Source organism: Callithrix jacchus, chromosome 10 (assembly GCF_049354715.1).
Source record: "Callithrix jacchus isolate 240 chromosome 10, calJac240_pri, whole genome shotgun sequence".
Classification (NCBI taxonomy): Eukaryota; Metazoa; Chordata; class Mammalia; order Primates; family Cebidae; genus Callithrix; species Callithrix jacchus.
In genome coordinates this window covers 72,765,694-72,793,320 of record NC_133511.1, presented here as the reverse complement: position 1 = coordinate 72,793,320, position 27,627 = coordinate 72,765,694, and the positions used below count along the sequence as shown (strand labels likewise).

Below are 27,627 nucleotides of genomic sequence, written 5' to 3'. Positions count from 1 at the left end.
TAGTGACCTGCCTAGGCTTTTAGCTCTGTGCTCTTCATTTAGAAAGTTCCTATTCAAGCCCAAAAAACCCATGTGAACAGCTACTATGCCCTGTGGAATCACTGAGAACAAGTTAGTCATGATACCACGTCCCCAGTGGATTCCATTGTTCCTGTTCTTCGAGTATTTTACACAATGGATTACAAGCATTTGTTTAGCATTGGCTTCACCTAACAAGTATGAGTGGAAGGTGGGACACAGAAAGAAATTAGAATAACTCCATTAAATTTTCTCATACCAGACTTACAGTAGCTTTTGTAGTTTGCAGTCTGGGTGCATTAGTTCTTGATAAAAGATATTCACTGCTGATTTATCAAGGTTGCTATGGGACAGGTCCAATTCTCTCAAGTGTTCATTTGTATGAAGCACAGAACAGAGATCTTGCCAACAATGAGCAATGCGATCACCATCCCTTTGCATAAATAATTGAAAAAAGAAAAACAACACTGATTTTATTTCAGCCCAGGCAGCTCTCAGAAGATAGTATTGGGGTAAAAGTAAGTGTACTTTGGAAAGGCAAGAGCATCTAGTGTAGCTCCAATGTGGGCACAGTCACCAAGAAGTCTTTCTCTGGGCACTCCAGAGGCCTTATTTGTTCAATGGCTCTCCCACTTCCCATCTGCTCCCCTCAACACACACAAAATAAAAACCAGAGAGGCTTTACTTTACAGGAAGAGACTCAGGAGGAATAAGAGAGAAGTATTCAAATACTTGAAGAGCCAGTTATCAAAAGATAAAATAAAATTTGGTCACAAAGAATATGATTAGGATTAGTGGGTAGACATTAAGTGGTAGAGATTAAAAAACACAGGCCTGGCCGGGCGCGGTGGCTCACACCTGTAATCCCAGCACTTTGGGAGGCCGAGGCAGGTGAATCACGAGGTCAAGAGATCGTGACCATCCTGGTCCACATGGTGAAACCCCGTCTCTGCTAAAAATACAAAAAATTAGCTGGGCATGGTGGTGCGTGCCTGTAATCCCAGCTACTCAGGAGGCTGAGGCAGGAGATTTGCCTGAACCTAGGAGTCAGAGGAACCGAGATCGCGCCATTGCACACCAGCCTGGGTAACAAGAGTGAAACTCCATCTCAAAAAAAAAAAAACAAAAAAAAAAACCACAGGCCTGAGCCCCAGGTCTACCAATTACTAGCTACATTATTTTAAGAGAGTTTCATCAATTCTATAAGTTCCAAGTTTTCGTCGACTATAAAATGGAAATGTTGTCTCCTTCCATGGGGTTGTGAAAATTTAATAGTGCATTTTAGATGGTACACAAAAAGCATTCTGTATATGTTAAATACCATACTATTTAATTATTAGGAATATCGTCAATAAACTCAAAGAATAATAAAGAATAAAACAGGGAACAACCTGGTGATTATAAACTCAACAATGGAGCAGTTCTGAGTCCCAATTCAGCTCTGTCACTCACTGAAGTGAGTTATTCTGGAAAATTTACTAACCCATGTGAGTCTCAGCTTCGTCATCTTGAAAAATGAAGATAATCATATCTATTTTTTAGGATTATTGTTAAGATTCAAAAAGGTAGTATATAAAAAAATGCTTAGCAAAAGAATGTTTCATGCTGTAAGTATTCCTAATAATCAGTAAATGTTATATACATGTTATATATAGATATTAAATATACATTATATTAAAATATATAAAAGTCTAGTGTGTTGCCTTATATATAATAGCTACTCAATAAATATTCATTCCCATATCTTAAATTGGAATGAATGGCAATTCATAGTGATGGTCTATATCACTTGAGGTCTTAAATTTATAAAAACAAGATAATAAATCAATCAAACATTCAAGTGTTTCCTATGTGTCAACACTAGATAAAATGGTAAACCATACAGAGATCTCCTGCTCTCATAAAATTTACAATATAGTTATATTACAGAAGAGACTGAAGTCACTTACAGTGTTTCTTTCAAAACGCTGGGTTCTCTGGCTCCTTATTTTAGCAATAATGCCAATTCTAGCACTAAATAACTCAACATAGGTAAGGAAAGCTAGCAGGAGAACTGACAATCTAGTGGCCAGAATACTGTTCTAACATTTACCATAAGGCATAAAAGATGTTTTAATGCCCTGGGTTAAATAGCATCTTCTTTAAACAGAACTCTTAAGTCTGAGTTAAGAAAACTGACTGAAGATTACTCACAATTTTCCAAAGAGGGTAATGGTCATAGCATCAGGGCCCACAATTTCTACCACCACAGTTTGGAAATAAATAAAATGTATGCTCTTATAAGAGAGGAATGCTTCTGCAATTATATACAATGGCACTCAACAGCTTGGGTAAAGTTAGCAAACCAAGGAAGTACAATCAGATGTGTTACCTCAGTCAAGTTATATGCCTTCTTGGTACCACAATTTTGTCCTAAGTAAAATGGAAATAATAGCAACTACCCCATAGGACTATTGGAAGACTAAATAAGATCAAGGACTTAAAAGACTGCCAGGTATGTGGTAAGCACTCAGCATCTTAACTAATATTTCATGTGGGCTTGAATCAAGAAATTTTCTAGGTATACATCTCTGAGTCTCAGTTTTATAAACTTAAAAATACAGATGGTTGCCAACATTAAATTGGATATTATGTTAAACATCCGGTTCACTATACAACTATATAGCACATAGGAAGTCCTCAATTAATTTTATATACATCTGGGAATGAATTCCATAGTTCAATTCTTTCCTCAGATTTAGATTACTAGAGTCAGAAAAGCCAACTTAAGGAAGGAGATAGAGTAGAATAATATACATAAAACATTAAGGTTCATTTCTTTTTTTCAAAAATATTCATTTAGCACCTACTATTTCTTACTAACCTCCAATGTCTCCAGATAGGCATTAAAGGGCTGAGACCCTTCACAAACTACAACACAAAGACCAACCAATGTCTCAGGAATGGGGAAAGTGAGCTAGGTCAGCCAAGTATACAGGAATGTAATACAGAGAGATAACCTGTGTTTACCAGGTTCAGCAGGAAATTTCTGGTTCCTTATTCTTCTGGATGGCATTATCTTTAGACATTAAAGATACTTCCTAACATGGATGGAAGTTTGTACCAGGCTACATTCCTCCTTGAAGAATGAAGTGCTCATTCCCCGAGTTGTCGGAATTGTCAACAATTTAGAGTCCCCAGCCCAGTCTCTCTCCTGGAATTGCCTTCAGGTCAAAAAAGTCATTTCAGGAAAGTTTTTGCACACTCATCACCAGTAGTCATGACTGGTCAATAAAGGGTTTAAATGCTTGGCCTCCCTGCCTCAAGATGGGACAAATCTAAAGGGTTATCTCAGCTCTGGGACCTCAGTCAAACAACTCCTTCCTCTGACAAAATCTACTTCTCTCCCTTACAAGGCACTTCTAGGAAATGGTCCTAACACACTTACCAAGTGTTAGTTGGGAGGCTTGTTTTTAACTTCTTCTCAAATACCATAGTTACAGACAGCCTGATGGTCTGCAAACACCGGCAGTGCTTAAGACAGAAGGAAGATACAAGCAAATGGATTTTCTCAGAAATATTAATGGCAACCTTTTGGAAATATCTCATTGACTGGCTTATAAATGCTTTATCTTGAGTCTCATACAGATAGTGAAACAACTCCAGAAATCCCAGATGTGTTGGAGAATATTCACTTTTTCCTAGTACTTCCATCCACTGAAGTAACTTTGATTTTATCTTCAGTGATATTTTACAGTTAAAAGTCTTCTCCAGTTGTTTTACTCGATTTTTATTCAAAAGGCCAAACAAAAAGCACTTGGTCTGTGTCAAATGGGGGTCTTTATGACTTGTGCTTTGAAGTAATGACTTCAAGTCTTCAAAAGGATGGAAGGAAGGGTCCCCAGATTCCCAATTGCCTTTCAACATATAGAACATAGCTGCAAAAAACTCCTGAACATGAAGGTGGGTGAATACATAGCAGTTTTCATATTCTGCATCCTTTTGAAGAATATTCCTGTCCAGAAAACTTGAGACATCAGATTTAGTTAACCCAAGCCTTCTGAGATTTTCTCTGTAAAACACATAAGTCATAGTCCATATTCCTTTGGCAGCAACATGGCACAGGCTTCTCAGCTGGGCTTGGTTGGGTAGACTAGGAGAGCATCCATCCACTGGTGTGAACAAGCTAGAGATATAGCAGGTAAATAGAGCCGTGGTTGTTTGGCAGGTCAATGTGACATCACCACCCTTCTCCATTTGCTGCTTCAGACAAGTACAAGCGGCCAGGCACACCAGGGGGACTTGGCACATGCTAAACAGCATCTCATTGTTTTTTAGTGAACTGAATGCTTTCTTGGCCCACCTCTTATTTTCAAAAAACTGGTAAATATACTCCTCTCTTGCACCCTCAGACATTCCTAGTAGCTCTACATAATGGTGATTCTTCAACAACTGCTTTAGTCTCTTAGAAGCTGTGAGTCTCGTTGTCACCAATAAGGATGCCTCAGGGAGCATCACTTTCCTCAGCAAACTACTCATGAGGAAGGACACTGGGTGTTCTTGAGTCCAGTCCTCACACAGTGCAAACTCGGGTTCTTCAAAGGCAAAGTTCAGTTCATCGAAACTGTCAATAATAAACAGGAGGCTACTTTGCTGGGATAGGATCCCTTCAATGGGGCCTTCTGTGCTGGGCCAGTCTTTTGATATCAGTTGAGCAAAGCTTCTCTCTTTCAGTTGGTTAATTTCTCTCCCATTGAGATAAAAAACATACGTAAACCTCTGCTGGTAGAGATTGCCCTCTGCCCAATCCAACATTGCCTTTCTCACCAAGATTGTTTTCCCAACACCAGCAGCTCCCTGAAGCACCACTGTCTGTGGCTGTTCACCGGTTTTGACATCCACATCAAACAACTGTTCCAACAGTTTTCTGTCTTCCTGAGTAATTCTATGATGGAAATCTTTGGGCTGTCCAGCCAAAGATTTCTTGTCCCATGCAATGCGAAATTTTTCCTTTATTTGAATTCTGTATTCTCTTCCATCACCTAAGTCAGAATGGCATAGGTTAAACACACAAAAACAAAGACACATGCTTAAAACATATTCTATGAAATGCAATGTCAAGAATTCCAAACTTGGAGTTAGGAACAAAAAAAGAATATAGGGTGAAGTCAGAGCTGGTTTAAATTTTTAAAAAATTATATAAATCAAACAAAAATATTCCTATAGATTTAAAACCTGTTTTAGATGCTGTAACAAAAACCAGAATTGACAATATGGAAAAATGAATTTGTGATGGGAAATAAAAGCCAGATACACTCTAGAAATATTTTTTCTTCTTTCCACTTTTCCTTCTACAGAGATAAAAGGTGATAGACATGGAGAACAGAGTTGTCACACAGATAAAAAAGAACGGAAGCAACCATTAACAATAAAAGGGAAGATCCCAAGATAGACCTGAATCTACAGATCAAAATAATTTACTTTGTACAGGTAAAAAGTCAATAAACATTGAATCATAGCTTAAATAATATTTTGAAAAAGAAAAATATCCTAAGTGAAATAGAATGAAATATAATTCATCTTTACCTGTTTAAGTCTGATCCTGTAGAGATCCTTTAGATCTCTAATAAAAGGACAGGATCGCAGGGAAGACTTCTCTGACCCTCACTGCTAGACTACTTCCCCCTTTTATATATTCTCAAAACAGTACATTTTCATTCACATACATGTCACAAGCTATAATTACTTAATTTTTAAAATAAATGATGCACTTGGCTAGGGGTTTCATCATTGCATGTTCAGTGTCTAACACATTCCTTGCATACAAGAAGTGTCAAATATATTTGGGCAATAAAAAATGAGAGAATACAATAATATAATTGAGTACTTTACAACTTTGGTGGAATAAAGAATAACTATAGATACTGATATCCCCCAAGTAATAAATAAAAAAGATAACAAGTTTCTGGGAATTATGTACAATATGATCCTCTCCTGGGGAAAAAAAAATGAACCAACTTTATGTATCTGAAAACCTATACCATACCACCAATATATTAACACTGGTTATTTCTGAATCATGGGATTGGGCATGGGGAGTGGGAAGAGTGAGAAACTCACTTTATGTACTTTTTAAATAATATTTGAATCTTTTTTTTAAAAAAAAACCTCATTTTGCTTATGTGAAATTTAAAAACAAAGCTAAAACATAAACCAATGATAACTAAAAAATTCTGAAAAGCAAAAATAATGATTGTCCAAGCCGGGAGAAAAAAAAAACACTATTTACTCAAAATTAAAACCTACCATGAAACCATAGTAATTCAAACAGTGTGATGTCAGTACATTCATAGAGAAAATAATCAGTAAATCAATGCTGTACTTCTTATTTTCTATTTTGTACTTATAGTATTTTCCAAAGTTTCTATAATACAGTTTACTTGTATCACAATTTGCCAAATAATTTGAAGACATTTATTAGCTAGCTGTGTGCAATTATCTGAACATAAGAAGGAAATACCCATTAGGTTTGAAATAATAAAACAAAATTTATTAACCATGAGTTTCTCATACCACAAACATAGACTTCTTTATATTGAATCAGAAATTAAGGTCACAGTGGGAAATTATATTCAAGGTCATTTAATGTCGAAAGAAATTTTTGAGTGCTTAGGATGAAGTTTTCAATTATTTCTTGAATGAAATTAAGTGGCTTGTTAGAATGTGACTGGGTTAAGAATAAAGGTTTCTCACGTGATCCAATTTTCTTTCTATTGTAATTCCATTTATATAAACTGGAATTAAATTACATAGAATTCAAAACAAAGTGGGGAAATGGTGTTAGACCAATGGTCTGAAATCCCCAACCTTTTGGGTACCAGGGACAAGTTTTGTGGAAGACAATTTTTCCATGAATGTCAGGGGCAGGGGTGACAGGGTAGGGAGGGGAGATGGTTTCAGGATGATTCAATTACATTTCATACATCATTAGATTCTCATAAGGAGCATGCAGTGTAGACCCCGGATGTGCAGTTCACAATAGGGTTCCTGCTCATATGAGAGCTCAGGTGGTAATCCTCACTCGGCCCACCACTCACGTCCTACTATGTGACCTAGTTCCTGAGGGGCCACCAACCAGTAAGAGTCCATGGCATAGGAGTTGGGGACCCCTGTGTTAACTACAACTGACAAGATCTAGTTCTAGAAATCAGTTTTTATATGAACCAGTTTGTCACCACTCTTAGAATTTAATTAGAGCACCATCTTTAAAGAAAGAAAGGAGATGTGATAAACTGAAAGTTTCTTGCCAACTCAGTGAACTCTTTAGTCCATAAAATATAAACATTAATATACCTTTGTGCATCAGCCCTTCAACTTTTGAGCGGGCATTCTAAACACTGCCCTCTTGAGGACCTGAATTAACAAGGCCCTGATTCTGACTTTAGCCAGAGAGTCAGTTTTGTTAACTCTTTTGGGGTGACATTCAGGGAACAGGTGGGGTATTAGAAGAAGTTAGCAAGAGTTGGCCAGGTGCGGTGGTTCATGCCTGTAATCCCAGCACTTTGGAAGCCCGAGGCAGATGGATCACTAGGTCAGGAGATAGAGACCATTCTGGATAATACTGTCAAATCCCGTCTCTATTAAAAGTACAAAAAATTAGCCAGGCATGGTGGTGCGTGCCTGTAGTCCCAGCTACCCAGGAGGCTGATGCAGAAGAATCGCTTGAACCCGGAAGGCAGATGTTGCAGTGATCCGAGATCATGCCACTGCACTCCAGCCTGGGCAACAGAGCGAGACTTCATCTCAAAAAAAAAAAGAAAGAAAGTTAGCAAGAATTGAACAATGTTCTCTGGGAGATAAATCCCCATCCTGTATAAAAACTTTGAATGCCTCCCCAAACTGACGAAAGGCCTAATTACTCACCCAGCACTGCCTCCTGATCTCTTTGTGTGTCTTCAGCGGTGGCATCATCTGGTCCTATACTCTGGGCCGACCCTGCAACAGATTCCAATGGAATTTTGAGATTTAACAAAAACAAAGTGAGCTTTCATGGTGGCCAGAACAGAGGCCAGCATTCTCATCAGTGGTACAATTCTATGGCTATCTGGATTTAAGAACACTAGAGCTGCCAGAGCCTCCGACTCCATAAGCTTAGCTAGCAGAAGACACAATGTGATATGGACAACACTGAAGTAGGAGACCTCTTGCCCTGGTTTCCACCCTGTAACTAACTCCAGGGCAAATAGTGTAGTGTAAGCCTCAGTTTCCTTATCTATATTGACTTCACTAGGATATGGTATGGTACAAAGGAGACAATGGATATGAATATTTTATATATGCATATATACTTTAATATATATATATAACTGTAAAGCCTTGTACATGAGTAAGGAATTCTAGATGTCTATAATATTTCATATCTGACAATGACTAAAAATACTGGCTTGGCTTATGTCCAATAATAATTTTTACTTCATTTCTCACATTTCAGCAAATATGTTAAATCATATTTGATTCTTCAAAATGTTGCCTAACTTAAAACTTGTAGTTTAGCGAAGGCACTTTATGGGACAATTCCTATCACTTAATTCCTTTAATCATTTCAATTAATATAAGATGGATGAATTGCCCCCAATTAAGGAGCTAGGCTGAGTAGCAGTATTCAAAACCCTTCTGCCTCTCCTTCCTCAAACAATCCAACAAGCTCCCCATGCACAAGACCACCATGGAGCTTCTGTCCCCCAAAATGGTTTAATCCCTAAATGCCTCTTAAAGAATCATTCCAATGGGCTCCAGGAAACACTTCCTTCCCTCCTAGCCCCTAGAATCACTCACGGTTGATCTCTGCTTTTGCTCTCTCACACAGATTTTTCAGATTCATCTTGCCAAATATTTTGAGAGTCACACTCCAGGCTTTCTCTCCTGGATAATATTTCTTTATCAAGTTGGCCAGGTCCTCCCGCCTGGCCTTCCTCACTTCTGTCCAGGGTATCAGGCCGTGCTCAGGTTCCATGGTCTGCTTTAGAAACAACTTGAATGTATTTAATTCCTCTTTGTTTAGCTCCTCCAAATACAATAGCAGCCCAAGATCAGCAAAGAAGGAAGATGATGATGAATCTGCCATCTTGTCCTTGGATTAATATTCAGGCCTCTGAGGGAGAAAAAAATAACCAAAAGCACACGAAATAAATGGGACACAGGGAAAAGACAGATTTCAAAATGAAATACCTATATAGATTAACAAACATTTGGAGAAGTCCACTGTATTAGGTTTGGTACTGACCTAGTGCCCTCTGTGATACATCTTCTTTCACAAAGCATTCTTCTAATATAGACCACTATACTGAATATTTATTCCACCTTCTTATGATTTATTTCCAGCCCTACCACTTATGAGCTATAAAAATCAAGATAATTTCTCTTTTTCAACTTCAGTTTACTCTTATGCTAAGTGGGGATAGCAGAGCCAACCTCTAGTTTCTGTATGGATCAAATGAACTAGGGTTCATATTTAACCTGGCACAGAGCCAGCTCTTCCTAAGTATTGCTAACTGTCCATCCTTATCCCTTCTAATCACTTAATCCATACTTTTCCAAGCACCATCAAGTTTTCTTAATCTCTTTCGGTGATTTGCCTGAAGAGACAGAGCTAGTAAGTGGTACAGCTGGAACTCAACTTAGATCTTTCACTAAAATTCCTGCCCTTTCCAGTCTTTCATAATGTCTCCCCCATTCTTGCTAATATGATTGGAAAAGAGAGATGGATGGGGGAAATAAAAGTATTCAGACGGCAGAGTTCTCCTTTTAAACAGAAGGTGAATTATCTCAAAACTTATATAATCTGGATTTTCTCCTGCAGTAATTGACGGCTATCAGCTGTTTTAAGCTTGTTTGTTTACACAGTAAAAACATTCCAGATTACAGATAAATCTGACAAAAACAAGTCCTATAGTAATTTTTTTAAAGTAAAAAGGAAAAGATTTGAGGAAATTTGAAAGAATAACACTGAAATTTTTCCAGGACATACAGAATATGGTAGGTGAGGGAAAGCAAGGCATAGAACACATCTTCAATTTCCTGTCTGGAAATCAACAGATATTACTGCATGTGAGTCCATCTTTATCTTTGTCTTTCCTGTAACAAAGGAGGGGAGCTCTCTTCCCTTTTTTATAGCTTATCCCTCCACCTGTGATCTAAATCTCATAAGCAATTGTTCCCAAAGGGATTTAATCAATTAGAAATCTATCTTCTTTTTCTTCAACTTCTCCCTGTCCACTAAGTCCTTCTCATTAGCACTTAAATGTGCCCAAATCTTACTTAGTCTTTTACAAATATTCCCTTTACTCCAAATCCCCTTCATCTTCATAGTCAACCTTCTATGGTCTTCTATACTCTATCACCTATTATATTATACCTCCTCAATCCATTGCAATCGAACTTTTGCTACCACAATATCACTGAAATAACTCATACCAATAACCTCCTTGTTGCAAAATCCGAGGAGCATTCTGAGATACAAATTTCCTATCTGTAAACAGGAATAGCAAGAGTACCTACCTATGCAAGAATTAAAGAAGCGAATCTATGCCTCTAACTTTAACAAGGTGCCATGTGTTAATAATACTATTTTAACAATGCCTTACATCTGGATATTCACATGCCTCTTTGCTATCATAATCCCACACTTTCTTCATTTTCCTCCTCCTTTCTGGGTATCCCTGTGAGCCAAGATCTATGTGGCTCTGAATCCTATTGGCTTTCTGCTACATAATATCTATAATTATAATAGAGTACAATATACTTTAGTCTCCTTCCCAGCGGTTTTATGCTGTTCTTGAAGGAATTTGTTGTTTTGTTTTGTATTTTTACATTTTAGAAAGAGGAACACATGTTTGGCACTGTTTCTCTTATATGAAGGCATTCATTCATTCAAAAATGCCCTGAACTAAAATGGGAACCAATGATCTATGAGGACTTCAATTTGCAAATTTATTGATATAAATTTTTGCCTATAACAAAGCATATTTGTTCAAAATAATTAGCTCATATTAATAATGACTGTATTTGTGAGGACCTAGTGTGTATAAGCTCTTTATAAAAATTTTCTCTAGTCTTTAAAACAGACCTGAAAGTTTGATTTTATCCAAATTTACAGATGCAGAGTCTCAGAAATTCAGAAACTTGCCCAGGTTATAGAGTTGACAAATGACCTATCAAACTACAAAGCTCATTCTCTTTCTACTACATAGCACTGCCTTTTAATTTCACTTCATTTTCCTAGTGAAATTAAAAGGAAATTCAGAGTTATACAAAATCTGTGTGGCCATGCTCTGTGATAGCAGACCCTGTGCTGAACACCAGACTAGAAGAGGAAGACCTCTAAATAGAGCATGACAATCATCATGACTAGAGTAGCTCTAGGAGAACACAAAGGAATAAGGGATTCTTGCCTAGAGAGGGTAGAGACAAGGAGGTCTCAGGGAAGTAAGATTTGACTTAGGAAGCCAGGTGTTTCCACCCTTTTCATACAGTCCTGACTGATTTCCTTTCTTGGTCACTCTAATTAAATCTCCTATAGCAGTTTCCAAACCTCAGCACTACTGACATTTTAGGCTGAGATTGGTACTACTTCATTGGCATCCACACTATATGTGCATTATATGTTTAGCAGCACTCATGGCTTCTACCTATTTGATGCCAATTAGAACCTTGGATCTTCTACAGTTGTGACAAACAAAAATGTCTCTAGATATTGTCAGACATCCCCAGGGCAGCAAAATGCCCCCAGTTGAAAAAACTTCAAGAGTCTAACCTCTACTGCTAGGTGCACAACTTCTTTTTTGGGAGATGGAGTCTCTCTCTGTTGCCCAGGCTGGAGTTCGGTAGCAGATCTCAGCTCACTGTAACCTTTGCCTCCCCGCCTGGGTTCAAGTGATTCTCCTGCCTCATCCTCCAGAATAACTGGGACTTCAGGTGCCAGCCACCATGACTGGGTAATTTTTTTTTTTTTTTGGTATTTTTAGTAGAGACAGGGTTTCATCATGTTGGCTACTCTGGTCCCCGACTCCTGACCTCAAGTGATTCACCCACCTGGGCCTCCCAAAGTGCTGGGATTACAGGCGAAAGAGTGAGCCATGGCATCCAGCCTAAGTGTACAACTTTTATCATGATAATTAAAGAAAAAGAGTAGACAGCCAAGAAAAAATGTTCTCATTAGATTTTAATATATTATAGAAGAGATACCATAATTGGGAGGAAATGATTCAGTGTCATTTATTAGGACAACTTATAAACCATTTTGACAAGAATTAATTAGTATCCCCAAATGCCCATCAATGATAAACTGGATAAAGAAAATGTGGCACATATACACCATGGAATACTGTACATCCATAAAAAAGGATGAGTTCGTGTCCTTTGCATGGACATGAATGAAGCTGGAAACCATCATTCTCAGCAAATTGACACAAGAACAGAAAACCAAATACCACATGTTCTTACTCATAAGTGGGTGTTGAACAATGAGAACACATGGACACAGGGAGGGAAACATCACACACTGGGGCCTGCTGGGGGGTGGGGGAGGCTAGAGGAGGGATAGCAGAGGATAGGGGTATTGGGGAAGGATAACATTATGAGAAATATCTAATGTAGATGATGGGGGGAAGGGATGGATGCAGCAAATTACCATGGCATGTGTATACGTATGTAAAAATCCTCCACAATCTGCACATGTACCTCAGAACTTAAAGTATAATAAAAATAAATAAATAAATCTCAGATATAGTAAGTCAGCACATCATTAATCTTCAAATCAGGGAGGAAAAAACAGCAAAGAATATTTATCACAACTTAGGAAAGGAGGGACTTACCAGTTTGGACACAATAAGGGAATTGACCAAGAGTCACAATGAATATTTGAAGATGTATTGTTAACTATGCAGAAATTAAAACCTCTTGTCTTTAGAATTCAAACACAAATGGTCAACCAAAAACAGCAAAAATGTTTACAGGCAAATAAACAGCTGAAGTGTAAATTAATAAAACCACTTTAAAACTTTTTGTATTAACTACTAAAATTGGAGATGTCCACCCAGAGCTAAATTTTGGTTTCTAACTGTACCATTTACCAATAAATGGAATCAGGGCTCCTCTCAGAAACTGCCAATTCTAGGGCTGGGACAGGGAATAGATAAGATGAGCCTATAGCATCTCATAGTGCCAGAAACAAGGAAAAGAAAATAATGGTGTATGTCAAAAAGACCCAAGATACAACCAGAGATCCCAATGGCCTAAATAAAATTACTGGATTATAGCCCAAAGTACAAAAGAAACATCCATGAGTCTGTACTGGGATAGAAAAATGTCTGAATAAATGAGAGAAAAGAGCCAAATCTCTCTGAGAGAAGATTTCCAAATATTTTATGTAGGATATTCTCTCCTCCAGGAAGTGGCTCTTAATCCAACTGTACCCTACTTCCAAGAGCATTGACTGTGCTTATTGATTTCCTTCCAAAGAGAGGAATATGGGAGTAGGTGGGGAGAGTGGAGAAATTTTTTAGTGAGAAACCTGACAAACACTGCCCCAAGATAAAGGGTACTATTATCATCAGTAAGTCACTATGATAATATGTACTATTGATATTGTGAAAAGAATGGCATGTTACCACTATGATATTCATTCCCCAAACACATATCTTTTCAGGAAAAGAGAAAGAATGCTATGGAAAAACTAGTGAAATCCAAATTAAGTCCAACTTAATTGCCTTATTGTATTCATTGTGACAATTATACCATAGTAATGCAAGATATTAAAAACTGAAGAAATTGGGTGACAGGTATACAATAAATTTCTGTAATTCTAAAAAAAACACCTATTCTAAAATGGTTATTCCTTAAAACTGGAAATATACATACACCATGACATAGCAATTACAGTCCTTAGAAAATATCCAATAGAAATATGTGTGTAGGTAAAGTAGGAGATATGCAATAACTACAGAACCACTGCTTTTAATTCCTAAGCACTAAAAAAGACCCAAGAGTCCATCTATAGTAGAATCAATCAATACACTGTGGTAAATTCATACAATGAAATCCCAAACAGCAAAGAAAATATATGATTGCAGCTAGAATATGCCACTAGAATAAATCTCATAATTAGTGAAAGAAGTCAAATCAAACAAGATTATGAAGTAACTATCATAAAAGTCAGTTTCCTAATACCTCTGTGAAGATGTGGTGGAGGGGGATGAAGGGAGCCTTAGGCCCTGGTAATGAAAGTCCTATTCTTTGACCTGCTGATGATTTATTTGAGTGATCACTTGGTAATCATTTACTGAGCTGTATGTTTATGTTTAGTGCAGTCTTCTATGAGTTACAGTTCACACTAAAATATTGTTTTGAAAATGTTCACATCCCTAAAATGGCATGATACAAATAGGTCAGAATAGCAATAAAACAAATTTACTGTGAATAGCCTATTCATAGGATGTGGGGGGGAGGCAAAAAGCAAATGGCTAACAAGTGTTTCAGAAAATTTTCAAACTTAAGCAGATAGCACAACTGATGCAAACCAGGAAACATTTCTCAAAGATCAAAATTGCAAAAATAAGCTTTAAAAAATGATATCATATAAAAGTAAAGAGTTAACATAAATTTTAATTACTATGCTCTTGAAAAACTGCATATCTGCATGTCTACTGAGAACTTTACAAACATGGATGGCTTTTCAAACAGTATCTTCTTTGGGGGATCATCCCAAATAATAAAAATCCTGAAAAAAAATCGTAAATACAGAAAAAAAGTTTTGTGCATAAGAGTATAATTGTCAATAAGGATTCAATTATAATAAAATAAATGCATAAAAATATAGCACACACTTGATTTTGTAGTCATTAAAATGACCTCATCATACAGCAAAACAGATGGCAGATATATGAAGCAATGAAACTACTAAGCAAAGAAAACAAAACCTTTGCATAAAAAAAATACTTAAAATAATTGTCACGAATTGTCCTAAACTCAAAACACAACTGAGTTTAGAACAATTGTGACAGTTATCTTTCATCAGAATAATTCCTTAAATAAGTGGAGAAATTAAAAGGTAAAAGACAATATCCATTTGTTAAATTCCAAAGAGTTAAAGAAATCAATGTCTGTCATCTGTACTTGAATTTGGCGTGTTGGCAATCATTGCTAACTTGCAGAGAGAGAGCAATTTTGGGTCACTGCTGGAGTAGAGGGAGTGGGGGTGCTGAAGCATTATAGGCTAGAGGATGGCCAACGCAGGGACAAGCGTGTGCTATCTTACTAATATTTCTTGAACTTTGCTAGGGGGAGGTGGAGAGAGAGATACCGCTAATCTGGAGCACCAGTGAGAGCAGCTGGTTCACCTGCAGAGCAGTTTTTAGCCAGTTTCGTTTTCAGCAGGGAGAGGGTCTAGGAGGAGACCCAGAGTGAATGAAAGACAGCAGAACACAGGTGGTGGGAATAGCTTCCGACTAAAGGACAAACACCTGCTCCTGGGAAGAGAGGCACGGGGCTTGCCTGCATTCGTCAAGGCTGGTGACATTGGTGCTATTCATACCGCTTTAATCCGGGAGATTCAAGAAGCGGGCACTGCATCCAGTGCCTGCCGAATTTAAGTATAGTTGGCAGGCATTCATTTCTTTATCTCTTTGGAATTTGACAAATGGATGCAGGCAACACTAGGTCTCCAGCCGAAGGCTACTTGCAGCTGACTGTGGACTGGCACCCTCAAGGTCGCCTTTCCAGCCTGGTCATGGCTGGTGCATGCCCAGAAGTGTCCCACCCTGGGGTGTTCTGGCAGCTCATTCTCTGGGGCCCGGAGTCCACATCCGTTTCCTTTTCCACACAGAACGTGGGCGCTGGATGAAGTCGCACGGAACCCAACTTCCCATTTTAGAGTGGTCAAAGTACCCATCCAGAGAAGAGGAGGGTCATTCCATACCTCGGGTCTCACCAGACGTTGATGTCCAAGAGTAAAAGCACCGAAAGCCAGGAATCAGAGGGAAAAGAAAGGATCAGCAGGCACTTCCTGTTCCACGAGAAAGGGGAACGCACTCTTTAGCCCTTAATACCTCATCTCTCTTCTCCCCTGCGAGAGGAGCAAACCCTCTAAGAGAGCTGCAGGCCAGCCTGTGTGGTTGGACCCCACGGGCGGGCCTAGCGAATCTCTCTTCCTATTGGCTGCAGGGGCCAAGAAAGCGCTGCTTCCACTCTCCCACTCTACGCTCTTCCACGCATTTACCGCAGAAGATACAGTGTTTCCCGCAGCACACCTGTGGGCGCACAGCCTTCCTCCTTGCTTTCCCGATGTGGGGAAGAGGAAGTCAGGGAATTAAACCCTAGCTTTGAAGGACCTTTCCCAGACTGGCTGACTCCCAATAAGCGGTGTCCCTTTCTCGTCCATCTAATATCCGTCCAATTATTGAGCATCTTATTTGTGCCTGACAGTTTTCTGTGCCCTCTCTAGCAGTGAATAAAATACGTAAAGTCTCGCTCCTCTAGCCCTTACCTCCATGGAGCTTACATTCTGTTGAAGGGGCACAGATAATGAATTGTAGTATATCAGGTGGTGATCATTGCTGTGGAGAAAATCAGAGTGGGGCTAGGAATACAGCGCTGGGGGTGGGAGGTAGGGGGTGGGTCCTATTTCTCTTTGAATGGAAAGACACTACTAAGGTGACATTTGAAGAACGTGAAAGTGTGAGCAGTGAAGATATCTGGGAGGTGGAGAATTGCAGGAGTAAAAAATAGCAAGTGCAGAGGCCCTCAGGCAAGAGCCTACTTGACGTATTTGAAGAACATTTGAGCCAAATCAACTACAGTGGTCACCAAGACTCTGTGTTGCTTTATGGATAGTGCAGTTTCATTCAAACCCCACATTACTAGAACTGCTCTAAGATGAATTCATGGCCTTGGCCCCCGAAGACAGTCTTAGAAGTTAATAGGTCCAGGAGCTTTGGGATTGAGAATTGCCTCTCAGATGAGAAACCTCTGGATACATGGGTAAATGGATGCTCAGTTCAGATGGCTTCCTTTTTCTGAGGATTATTCATTTGGAACAAGTTTTCATATTCACATAGCAGCAAGACTTGGGAGATTCTAACCTTATTTAAGGTAGCATTTCTCCAGCTGGACTCTTCAAAAAAACTTGAAGCTTTATTGGCAAAGGAGGAGCTAGTATTCATTGGCATTAAGAAAATGTACACTCTAGGCAGCTGATACTAAGGACTCAGTTGTGCTAGTTAGCAAGATGGGTCCAACAACTTCAGTAACAGCCAGAAATCAGAGGGCTAGGTTACAAAGATTCATACAAAAACTACCTCAAAGGGACAACCAAGTGTAGGGTGAGAGAAAGGATAAACTCTTTTTAGTTTGGTTCCAACGTACTATATTAAATTGCTATAATGTGCTAATGTGCTGAATATGTTCACAAGTATGTACATCTTAAGAAGAACTATAAATGCTAGAAGGTTTTGTTTGGAAATTGTTTCCAACATGCACATAAAACCGTGAACTAGAACATTTTTGCTGTCCCATGAAGGCTGCTATTATCTTGCTGTATTTTCTGTTTATATAAATTTATATTTGGAAGTGTTATTTCTTCAGCGGGATTTTATCAGAAACCTTACTTTTGAAATTATTGCAATGCAATACCTCGTGAAAGTAATCTTTAATATCTAAAAGTTCTGCAGCTGTGAGTGATTGTAGTATTTGTTCATTTGTTGCTGGTAACCTACTTTAAATGATATCTCTGTGTTGCAGAAAGGTAAAAATGCTTGTAAGATTTGTCAAATTGAAAGAATCTGTCACTTTCCCTGTCTACCACAAGCATAAAGGTAAAATAAAAGTGGTAGTATTCCATTTTACTAAGAGTTTGAGAGATTTCCTTATAGGCCCCCGATTTCTTCCTGTTTATACTTACATCAATCCCTCTCAATAAACAATACACACTGAACACATCAATTCTCTCATATGTAGCCTTTTACATTTTTTCTTCATGCTGCATAAACAGTCAGATGCACAAATACAATAAGTAACAAAGTTTGAGTTACTTTTTTTTGTATTTTTACTCTCACCCAATAAATAATTTTATTTATTTACTATTGGTCTTTCCCTACTCCAATCATTCCCACCTAGAGAATGAATCCATAAAAGATAAAGATTTTTATTAATTTCATTCATTTTTTTAATTCTCAGCACCTAAAGCAGTGAATGAATAAATCAACAGCACCTCATTAACATAAGAAGGGAGTAAAGTGAAAACAAGAATGATAAGTTGAAGAAAGTCCAGAATGGCTAACATGGTATAAGGGAGCAAAAAAATGGAATACAGAATCAGAGAAATAGGGGAAAAATGAGAAAATTAATTAGAGAGATATCATGTGGGGCCCCATAGGTCATTGTAAGTACCTTGGCTTTCACTCTGAGGAAACTAGAAAGCCAACTGAGGGTTTTGGGCAAAGTGACTAATAACGATTTTGTTTTAAGAGAATCATCCTGGTTGAATATAAAGTATCCTGGAGTAGGGCAATAGCAGAAGCAAGCAGACCAGTTAAGAGGCTATTATAATAATCCAGATGAGAGAATATGATGGCTAGGGTGAAGCTGGTAGCAGCCACAGTGGTGAAAGTAGTCATATTCTGAGTATTTAAGATGGGACTGCAAGGATTTGCTGACAGAACAGATATGAGAGGTAAGAAAAAAGAAAGGAGTCAAAGGGAAATCTAAGATACTGACTTGGGAATTTGGAAGAATGGGATGGAGAAGACTGTTAAAAAAGCAAGTTTGTGAGGCATTTCCGGAGCATATTTTTGGTAAATTTGGGATGCATATTAAATATTGAACATTGAAGTCAAATTGAGAAGAAAGGAGTTTAAAGTTAGAATTCAAAGTCTGAGCAGGAAATATAAACTATTAAGTCACGAGTTTATAGGTGGAATTTAAAGCCATGGAAGATCATTCAGGGAGTGAGAACAGAACATTCAAAGACTGGTTCATGAGGAATCACTCTATTGTTTAGAAGTCACAGAGAGGGAGCAGACCTGGGAGGGGCAATAAATTGTTTTCAAGAGATCATGAAACAGAACAGAGAGGAACCTGAAGCGTGTGCTGTCTAAAACTCACTCCAAGTGAAGAAAATGTCTCAAGGTAGAAAGAGAGATTAATTTTGCCAAATGCTTGAAATAAACTGTGCCAAATTCTCAGAACAAGATGAGACTGAAAACTGACCATTGAATTTAGCAACATAGAGATCATCAGTGATTTTGAATCTAGAAGTTTCACTGACATAATAGGGTGAAAACCTAATTGAAGTAGGGTCCAAAAAAGATTGGAAGGAGAAAAAATGAAGACAATAGATTACTTTTGAAGAAGTTTGGCTCAAAAGGAAGGGGGGACATGATACAGCAGCTGACAGGGAAGTAGACCTGCTATAGACTGAATGTGTCCTCCCAAATTCATATGCTGAAACCTGATCCCCAATGTGATGGTATTAGGAGGTGGAGACTTTGGCAGATGATTAGGTTGTGAGGGGCAGAGCCTTCATGAATGGAATTGGTGCCCTTATAAAAGAGGTTCCAGAAAGCTCTCTGGTCGCTTCTGCCATGTGAGGACTCCATGAGAAGAGAGTCATAAATGAACCAGGAAGTGGGCTCTCACTAAACTGAATCTGTTGGTGCCTTGATCTTGGACTTTCAGCCCCCAGAACTGTGAGCAGTGTTTCTGTTGTTGTCAACCATCTGGTTTATGGTATTTTGTTATAGCATCCCACACTAACCAAAACAGGGCTGTAGAAAACTTTTTGTTCTGCCATTTTGTTTTGAAGAAATGACAGCCTTCTTGATGATGGGAAAGATACAGTGAAGAGGGAAAACTGATATTGCAAAGGAAGGAAATTAGTGGATTTAGATGCATGTGAGCAAGAATGGATGGAAACTAGTGACTACATGATCAGGCTTTCAGCTATAAAGGGGCACTGATGCAGGTAGGTGTATGAATACATTGTGTGGATGGGCAGGGGTATGGAAGTTCTCTTTGCTTATTTTCTCAGAGAGATTAAAAACACATTCATCAGTTGAGGATGAAGATGACAAAACTCATCATCAGTTTTGTAAGTGCTCTATGGACACAAAATAGAAATATCAATTCTAGGGACATAAGGTTTCTGTGTATACCTTTGAAATTCAGATTATTAATTATACTACTCGATCTGTGTATGGCTTTATTTATTGTGTCCTAGTTCTAATTCTAAAACAAACATGTTGAATTTTCCCACAGAACTGTATTTTTTAATCAAGTACTCAAATTTATGCATTATTGCTCCATGTACTTAGCAGGTTTGATGGCATTATACTTCTTCATAAATTGTACCTTTTATCAAGATATAAAGTCAATCTCTTTCTTTGGTTCTTAAAATAACCTTCAATTATTTGAAATCTTTGTTTGCTTAGTATCTTTTTTTACACACCTCATAGATGTTTCTTGAAAACAGCATATGGTTTGATTTTGTTACTTGAGTAACTGAGAGTTTCTATTGAAAAATTCAGTCCATTCACATCTAGCATAATGATTAATGATTTATTGCATTATTTATGTATGTAACTTTGGGTTTATTATTTATTTTATATCATGGCTTTCTCTGTTTCCTTGTCCATATTCTTTTGTGGGGTATTTCTGTTTTTGGTTTGTTCATTGTTTAGAATCCTTTTTTGAATTGTCAACTTAGGGACACCTGAGTGATACAGGCTCTGAATTCTTGAAATACCTTAAATATTTCTTTCACTGCATTAGGGATAGATGACTTTTTTGGCTGATGGTTGAAGTCCCTTTATCCTACTAGTCTATACTGCTATTGAACACATTTTTAGCTTCCAACATTACAAAACAGAAGTCCAATTTCATTTTTATTTTTAGATAACTTACCCGTTTTACCTAAAAGCTTGTAAGTTTTCTCTTTACTCTTACAGTATATGAATTTATATGTCTAGTGTGAGTCTTTACTCACTAATCCAGACTGAAATGTAGTTATTTGGCCTGCATTCATGCCTTCTCAAAAAAATTCAACACAAAGACATTTTCTACTATTCTGTTATTTGTTTCTTCACTTTTTCGCCTTGTAGAACTTTTATGTCTATGTAATAGGTTTTATATATCTATTATTTAAGCCTATTATCTGTTTTTCATGATTTCAAACTCTTTTTCCTCTTCTATACTTTCAGGTATTTCATATAGAACACATTTTAGCTCAAAAAGTGACCATTTTTCCCCACCAATTCAATTGCTAACATACTTAATTAGAAAAAAATATAGATTTTCTTTTCACATTTTACTCACATATTTTTCTCATTAAAATGTACAAATGTTCTAAGCTTATTAGAGATATTTATAAAAATACAGTGTAACATAGATTTGTATGCATACACACATACATGCTCACAAAAGATCATGACAGATATGGATACAAAACAGCAGGGGTAAGAAAGAAGGTCCACAATACCCACACAGATTCCAGAGACCTCTCTCAGTCACAACATTGTGCTTTATGGCCAGCAAGTGAACCACTAAGATATTTTGATTTCAGGGAAGCCACAGCTCATTCAAGTAGCAGGTCTTTTATACTACTCCTGTCATGTAGCTAAAACCAGGCTATGGGACCAGGTTCAACAGCAGAAATCAGATGCAAACCATTAATCAATACATTTTCTATAAGCAACACTGGCAGATTTCCCTCTTGGTATTTTTTGGAAAACTATGTTAGCACAAAGCTACATTAATTCCTATGTAGTATATTCCATTCAGGTTTGGCCAAGGATCAATATCATGGCTCCAGGCATCCCTGGAAATATTTGTAGGTTTTCAATATACCAATTGAGAATTACAATGAAATTATACACCATGGATTAGCATTTTTCATCAGGTGTGGAAAATTCTAAATCATTATTTCTTCACATATTGATCTTTGCTCATTTTATCTTTTCTGAGGCTCTAATTTTGTATGTTAGATCTTTTCACTGTGTTCCATATATTTCTGATATAGTTTGGATGTTTGTCCCCACTGAAATCTCCTTGTTGAAATGCAATCCCTAACTTTGGAAGGGGGCCTGGTAGGTGGTATTTGGGTCATGGGGATGGGTCACTCACGGTTTGGTAATGTACTTGTGACAGTGAGTTCTAACAATATCTGGTTGTTTAAGTGTGTGGAGCCTCCCTACGTTCTCTCTCTCTCTTGCTCCTTCTCCCACCATGTGAGACATGCCCATAGCCCCTTCAACTTCCATCATGACTCTAAGCTGCTTGAGGCCTCCCCAAAAGCCAAGCAGATGCCAGCACCATGCTTCCTGTAAATCCTGCAGAATGGTGAGCTAATTAAACCTGTTGTCTTTATAAATTACCCAGTCTCAAGATATTTATTTTATACAAGAATGGCCTAATACAATTTCTTATGTTCTTTATGTGCCTTCTACTCTGTACTTTAGCTTGGAGATTTTATTTACATATACATATAAAAATACATTTTTATATAAATATTTTATATTTATATATAAAATAAAAATTTTATAATACAAATGTTTTTATACAAAACCAAAATCTTCAAGCTAAACATATGAACTATATATGTAATATATAATTAAAATTATATATTTAAAATGTTATTTTATAAAATACTTTATAAATCTTAAAATATCTATTTTAAGATTTTATATGTATAAAATTAAAATATATATTTAAAATTTTATACATGCTTATAAAATGGTAATCTTCTTATTCAGGTATTTGTATTCTTTCCTCTTCTCTAGTGGATCTGATCTGCTATCATACACATTGATTACATTCTCAATTTTAATTTTATTCATAAAATTTTAATTTTTCAGTTAAAATTCCTGATCTTAACTCTTCTCCATTATTGAACATATTAATCAGAATTATGTTTAAATATGTATTTGTTATCTCAATAATTTAGTCAACCATGAATTTGTTTCTATTGTCTTTTTTCTTTCTGTCCTTATAATTTTTTGTTGACTATCAGGCATTGAATATGAAATATTGTAGAAGTTCTGAATAATATTCCTCCTGAGAAAGTTCCTCTCATAGGCAGATAGAGAGGGCAGATAATACCAATCCAGTCAGGTATGGAGCTGACTCAAATTTGAATTGCAGCTATATCTCTATTTACTGCCAATTTGCTTCTGTTCTTATTCTCCCTAACTTGGGGGAACATTGGCCTCTGCCCTTTAGCAGGTATATCTCTTCAGATACACATTTTGTTTCTCTGAAAACCAAAACCTCTTAGCTTTCTTTTTCTTTTAATTTTGGTTAGTTCCTTGAGGTTCAGATCTGATTAATGGAATATTTTAAGTGGCAGGAATTCTAGTTGGCTATCTCTTCCTTGGTGGGTTTTGAACTATAATTTTGATCTCCCCAATCTGTGATGAGACTTCTCAAAATTTTCTGTGCATATCAACAGCCTTTTTCTTATCTTCTTTCCCGGTTCATCTTAAGAATTCTGCTAATTGTTGAAGAGAAAACCACCAAGTTTTGGGTTGGCTGATAAAAGAAAGATTCCCTTTTCATCAGGATCTTGGCCCCTAAGTTCCTTGCTCTCTTGTCAGACATGACTCTAATTTTTTTCTTAGTTATGTGACATTGACCAAAATTATGGAAAATTCTATGTTCTCTAGCCACAGTCCTATTGTTGTATCCAAGTGAGTTAGAAGGAAAATGCCATGCTCTGAGTTCCAAATTAAGAGTTCTTTATTAGCTGGCGACTGACAGATGGCTAATGCTCAAAATTCTCTTGGCCCTGAGGAAGGGGCTTGATTTCCCTTCATACCTTGATTTAGGTAGGGGAGGGGGAGCCTAGCTGAAGTGGAATTTTCCAGAAGTAGAACAAGCAAGTTGGATAAGGAAGCTGGTAACCAGGAGGCAGGAGGTTTCCAGGATTGTTGGTTGCTAAGGGTATTTCCATACAGTCATCAAGGGGAGTAGCAAGGGCAACTTTCCATACAATCAATCACAAAGGAAGGTATTCACAACAGCAGGTAGACTTGCCAAGCAGGATGTGGTTACAATGGGTTACAGGTACTGTGAAAGGTGTGAACCACTCTTAGTGGTTCAAAGCTTTCAGTGCAGCATGACCCAGTAATGTACCTGTGGGGGCCGAGGCAGGGAGGGAGAAGCTAAGCTGGAGCTTACTGCTAAAATGGAGTCAGTCAGACTAGCCCAAGTTAGGTCACCACACTATTCCTAGATTCTTCAATTTTTTGCTATGACAAATCTGTAACATCTTGAACTAAGAACTTGGGCTCTCTCTCTCTTCCCATGCAAGGCAGTTTCTTCACTCCTCCCCCAGGTACATCTCTAAGCATCGGTGACTGCTCCCAGGACCCCCATCAGAGCTGGTGCTTTGGGTCTCTGCACGTTCAAGCCAGAGAAGGTCCATGCCCAATAATTTTCAAAATGTAGTTTCCAGAGTCATAAGAAATACAGATGTTCATTGTGTGGTGGACCCACACAGAGAGGCTCTGGGCCACCCACCCCTGCTAAACTCCAAACTGTAACTTGGTAGAATTCATTCCTAAAAGTCTTGTGTATGCTGTACTTGTTGCTCTTTATTATTCATATTGGCCTCTGCCCTTTAGCAGGTATATTTCTTCAGATACACATTTTGTTTCTCTGAAAACTGGATCCTCTTAGCTTTTTTTTCTTTTAATTTTGGTTACTTCATTGAGATTCAGGTCTGATTAATGGAATATTTTAAGTGGCAGCAGTCATACAGATGGGGATGACAAAGAGGTCTCTACTTCTGTTGACCATTGAATAGAATCATAAAGCCTGCCATTTGCCTTTGGGAGAACCTGGAGAAAATCTGTTTGCTCTTTCGTCTCCTTATAATCTCTCAGATTTAGCACAGGGACAGTCAGTTTACATGTTCAGCTTCTTCATGGCCTCTGAGAGTCAAGGAACCCCAATAAGTTTATAGAAGTCTCTTAGATGGTCCACAGATGTGAGGTCCAGGCTCTTTTGAAAAAACGCTGTTTACCTCCTCATGCCTAGGCTTTGATGCTGTTCTTCACATTCTTATCTGGCCCATAAGGAAAGGGATGCGGAGAGGTCTAACACTAGGTCTCTAAGAGAGTGCTCAATCCCAACATTTCTCTTTATAAACCTCAGTACTCTGGTTTAGGAGAGGCAGACAACAATAAACAGGAAATAGAGGAGTTCATTTAGGCAGCCATTTCTTATCATCTTCCCCATAATCCTCATATATCTTTTACAGAGAGCCTTCCTGTGATTCATCTTACGAAACTGGAGAACTATTCACTTTCTTTTACATGAAAAAACCCCGGTTTTTCCCAGTATTTACCAACCTTGGCATGGAGAAGATATTATCAGTGTGTCTGGAGATAAAGGCCTTAAGGATTAGTGTTCTTCGTTAATTAGCAAACAATCAGTTGCTTAAAACAAAATCCTAGGTTCCACTTCCCTCTCAAAATAAGTTCAAACACATAAAAGTCCAGGAGACTCAGTTACACCTTTCAAATCCTTCATACAAAATAGTTCAGTTTCAAAGCACACTATTTTTTTAAAATGATAAGTTAATTATAACATCAATAGCCAACACTTGATATTTTTGTTCTAGGAATACTGAAAAGTAAATTACATGGCTTATCCGGATTATTTCTGAACAGTAATGAGTAATATTCTCAGGGTGGAAGCAGTGTGGCAGAACAGCCCACTTCCAGTGTTCCTTCTTACTGGTCAATGTCTTTGCATTCAGTAATTCAAATATCAATTGTAGCTATTTAAATACATTGCAATTTACAGCTGAAAAAACTTAAGGGTGAGCGGTTAAACAACATGCTCAACACCACCTAGTGGATAACAATGATTGATAGGTTTTAAAGTTAGTTCTGTCAGTCAACAAAGCCCACATCTTAAAAATGCTATGCATTAAAAAATCTGGAGACAACAGATGCTGGAGAGGATGTGGAGAAAAAGGAACACTTTTACACTGTTGGTGGGAGTGTAAATTAGTTCAACCATTGTGGAAGACAGTGTGGCGATTCCTCAAGGCCTTAGAAATAGAAATTCCATTTGACCCAGCAATCCCATTACTGGATATATATCCAAAAGACTATAAATCGTTCTACTATAAGGGCACATGTACACGAATGTTCATTGCAGCACTGTTTACAATAGCAAAGACCTGGAATCAACCCAAATGCCCATTGATAATAGACTGGATTGGAAAAATGTGGCACATATACACCATGGAATATTCTGCAGCAATCAGAAATGATGAGTTTGTGTCGTTTGTAGGGACATGGATGAATCTGGAGAACATCATCCTCAGCAAACTGACACAAGAACAGAAAATGAAACACCGCATATTCTCACTCATAGGCGGGTGATGAAAATGAGAACACATGGACACAGGGAGGGGAGTACTAAACACTGGGGTCTATTGGGGGGAAAAGGGGAGGGCCAGTGGGAGGGGGTGGTAGGGAGGGATAACCTGGGGAGAAATGCCAAATGTGGGTGAAGGGGAGAAAGGAAGCAAAACACACTGCCATGTGTGTACCTATGCAACTGTCTTGCATGCTCTGCTTATGTACCCCAAAACCTAAAATGCAATAAAAAAAAAATGCTATGCTATACTCTCTGAATGTTGAAGCCAGGGAGGGTCCATGCCCAATAATTTTCAAAATGTGGTCGCCAGAGTTGTAAAAAATGGAGGTGCTCATTGTGTGGCGAACTCAAGCAGATAGGCACTGGGCCACCCACCCCTGCTAAACACCACACTGTAAATAAACAGTTCACATTTAGAGTATTTCCTATGTACCAGGAACTGGTTTAAGCATTTTAACTACACTAACTCATTTCAATCTAACAAGTCTGTAAAACGGTTACTATTATTATTGGCTATTAAGAGTAAGCCTGTTAAGCTGATGCTTAAAGATTAGGTAATCCAGCCAACATCTCAGAAGTGGTGTTGCCAGATTAGAATCCAAGGAGTCCCTTGCTTTTAATGACTGTCCTACCAAAAGTTCCTTGCCTAATAAAATGTTTGAATATTATTAATCCAGCCCAAGTGTGAGGGACAGGGCCCAAAGATGCGAAAGTATTTTCCTAACACACTTAGCTAAATAATAGAACAGGCTCTTGCAACTCTCTCTGTGGTCGCAGGACACTGAGGAGGGGCTCTTCTTCTCATGGCTTCATCTCAGCTCCACTGTGCATTTCCCTTCTCTGCCTGGAGTCTCCAGAGGAGCCTGGGACTTTGCAGCAATGCAGGAGGGAGGAAAGCCCCACTGTACCAGGAACGGAGGGTCCCTGGCAACAACAGGGCGGAATTTGAAAAGCGCTAAAGTTTAGACCGAAGCTAGCTAGTGCCAGGGATAGTGGGGTGCCCATTCCGCCGAGGGCGCGGGAAAGCGAGGACAACCAGGCCTTGCCAACCAAAGGCGATGTGACAGCGTTTCCGTGGGGTCGCGTCGACGGGTTCCGCAGTGGCAGGCGGTGAGGGTCACAGAATTCTCCGAAGGCAGTCGCTCCATTTCCCTTTAACTCCAGCCACGCCCCACTTCCCGGGCCCTAAAA

The 27,627-nt window shown here is 38.2% G+C and overlaps 1 protein-coding gene across 1 annotated transcript in view; it reads right to left on the bottom strand.

Moving 5' to 3' along the window:
• Positions 1–27,627, bottom strand: part of NLRP14 (NLR family pyrin domain containing 14) — a 128,002-nt gene that overhangs the window by 29,966 nt on the left and 70,409 nt on the right. The window contains exons 2-5 of the mRNA XM_017977872.5: positions 8,833–9,148; positions 7,921–7,992; positions 3,446–5,039; positions 287–451 (exon numbers count right to left, since the gene is read on the bottom strand). Of these exons, the coding sequence (XP_017833361.2) occupies positions 287–451; positions 3,446–5,039; positions 7,921–7,992; positions 8,833–9,121 (2,120 nt within the window). The 5' untranslated portion in view covers positions 9,122–9,148. The remainder of the gene's footprint in view (positions 1–286; positions 452–3,445; positions 5,040–7,920; positions 7,993–8,832; positions 9,149–27,627) is intronic.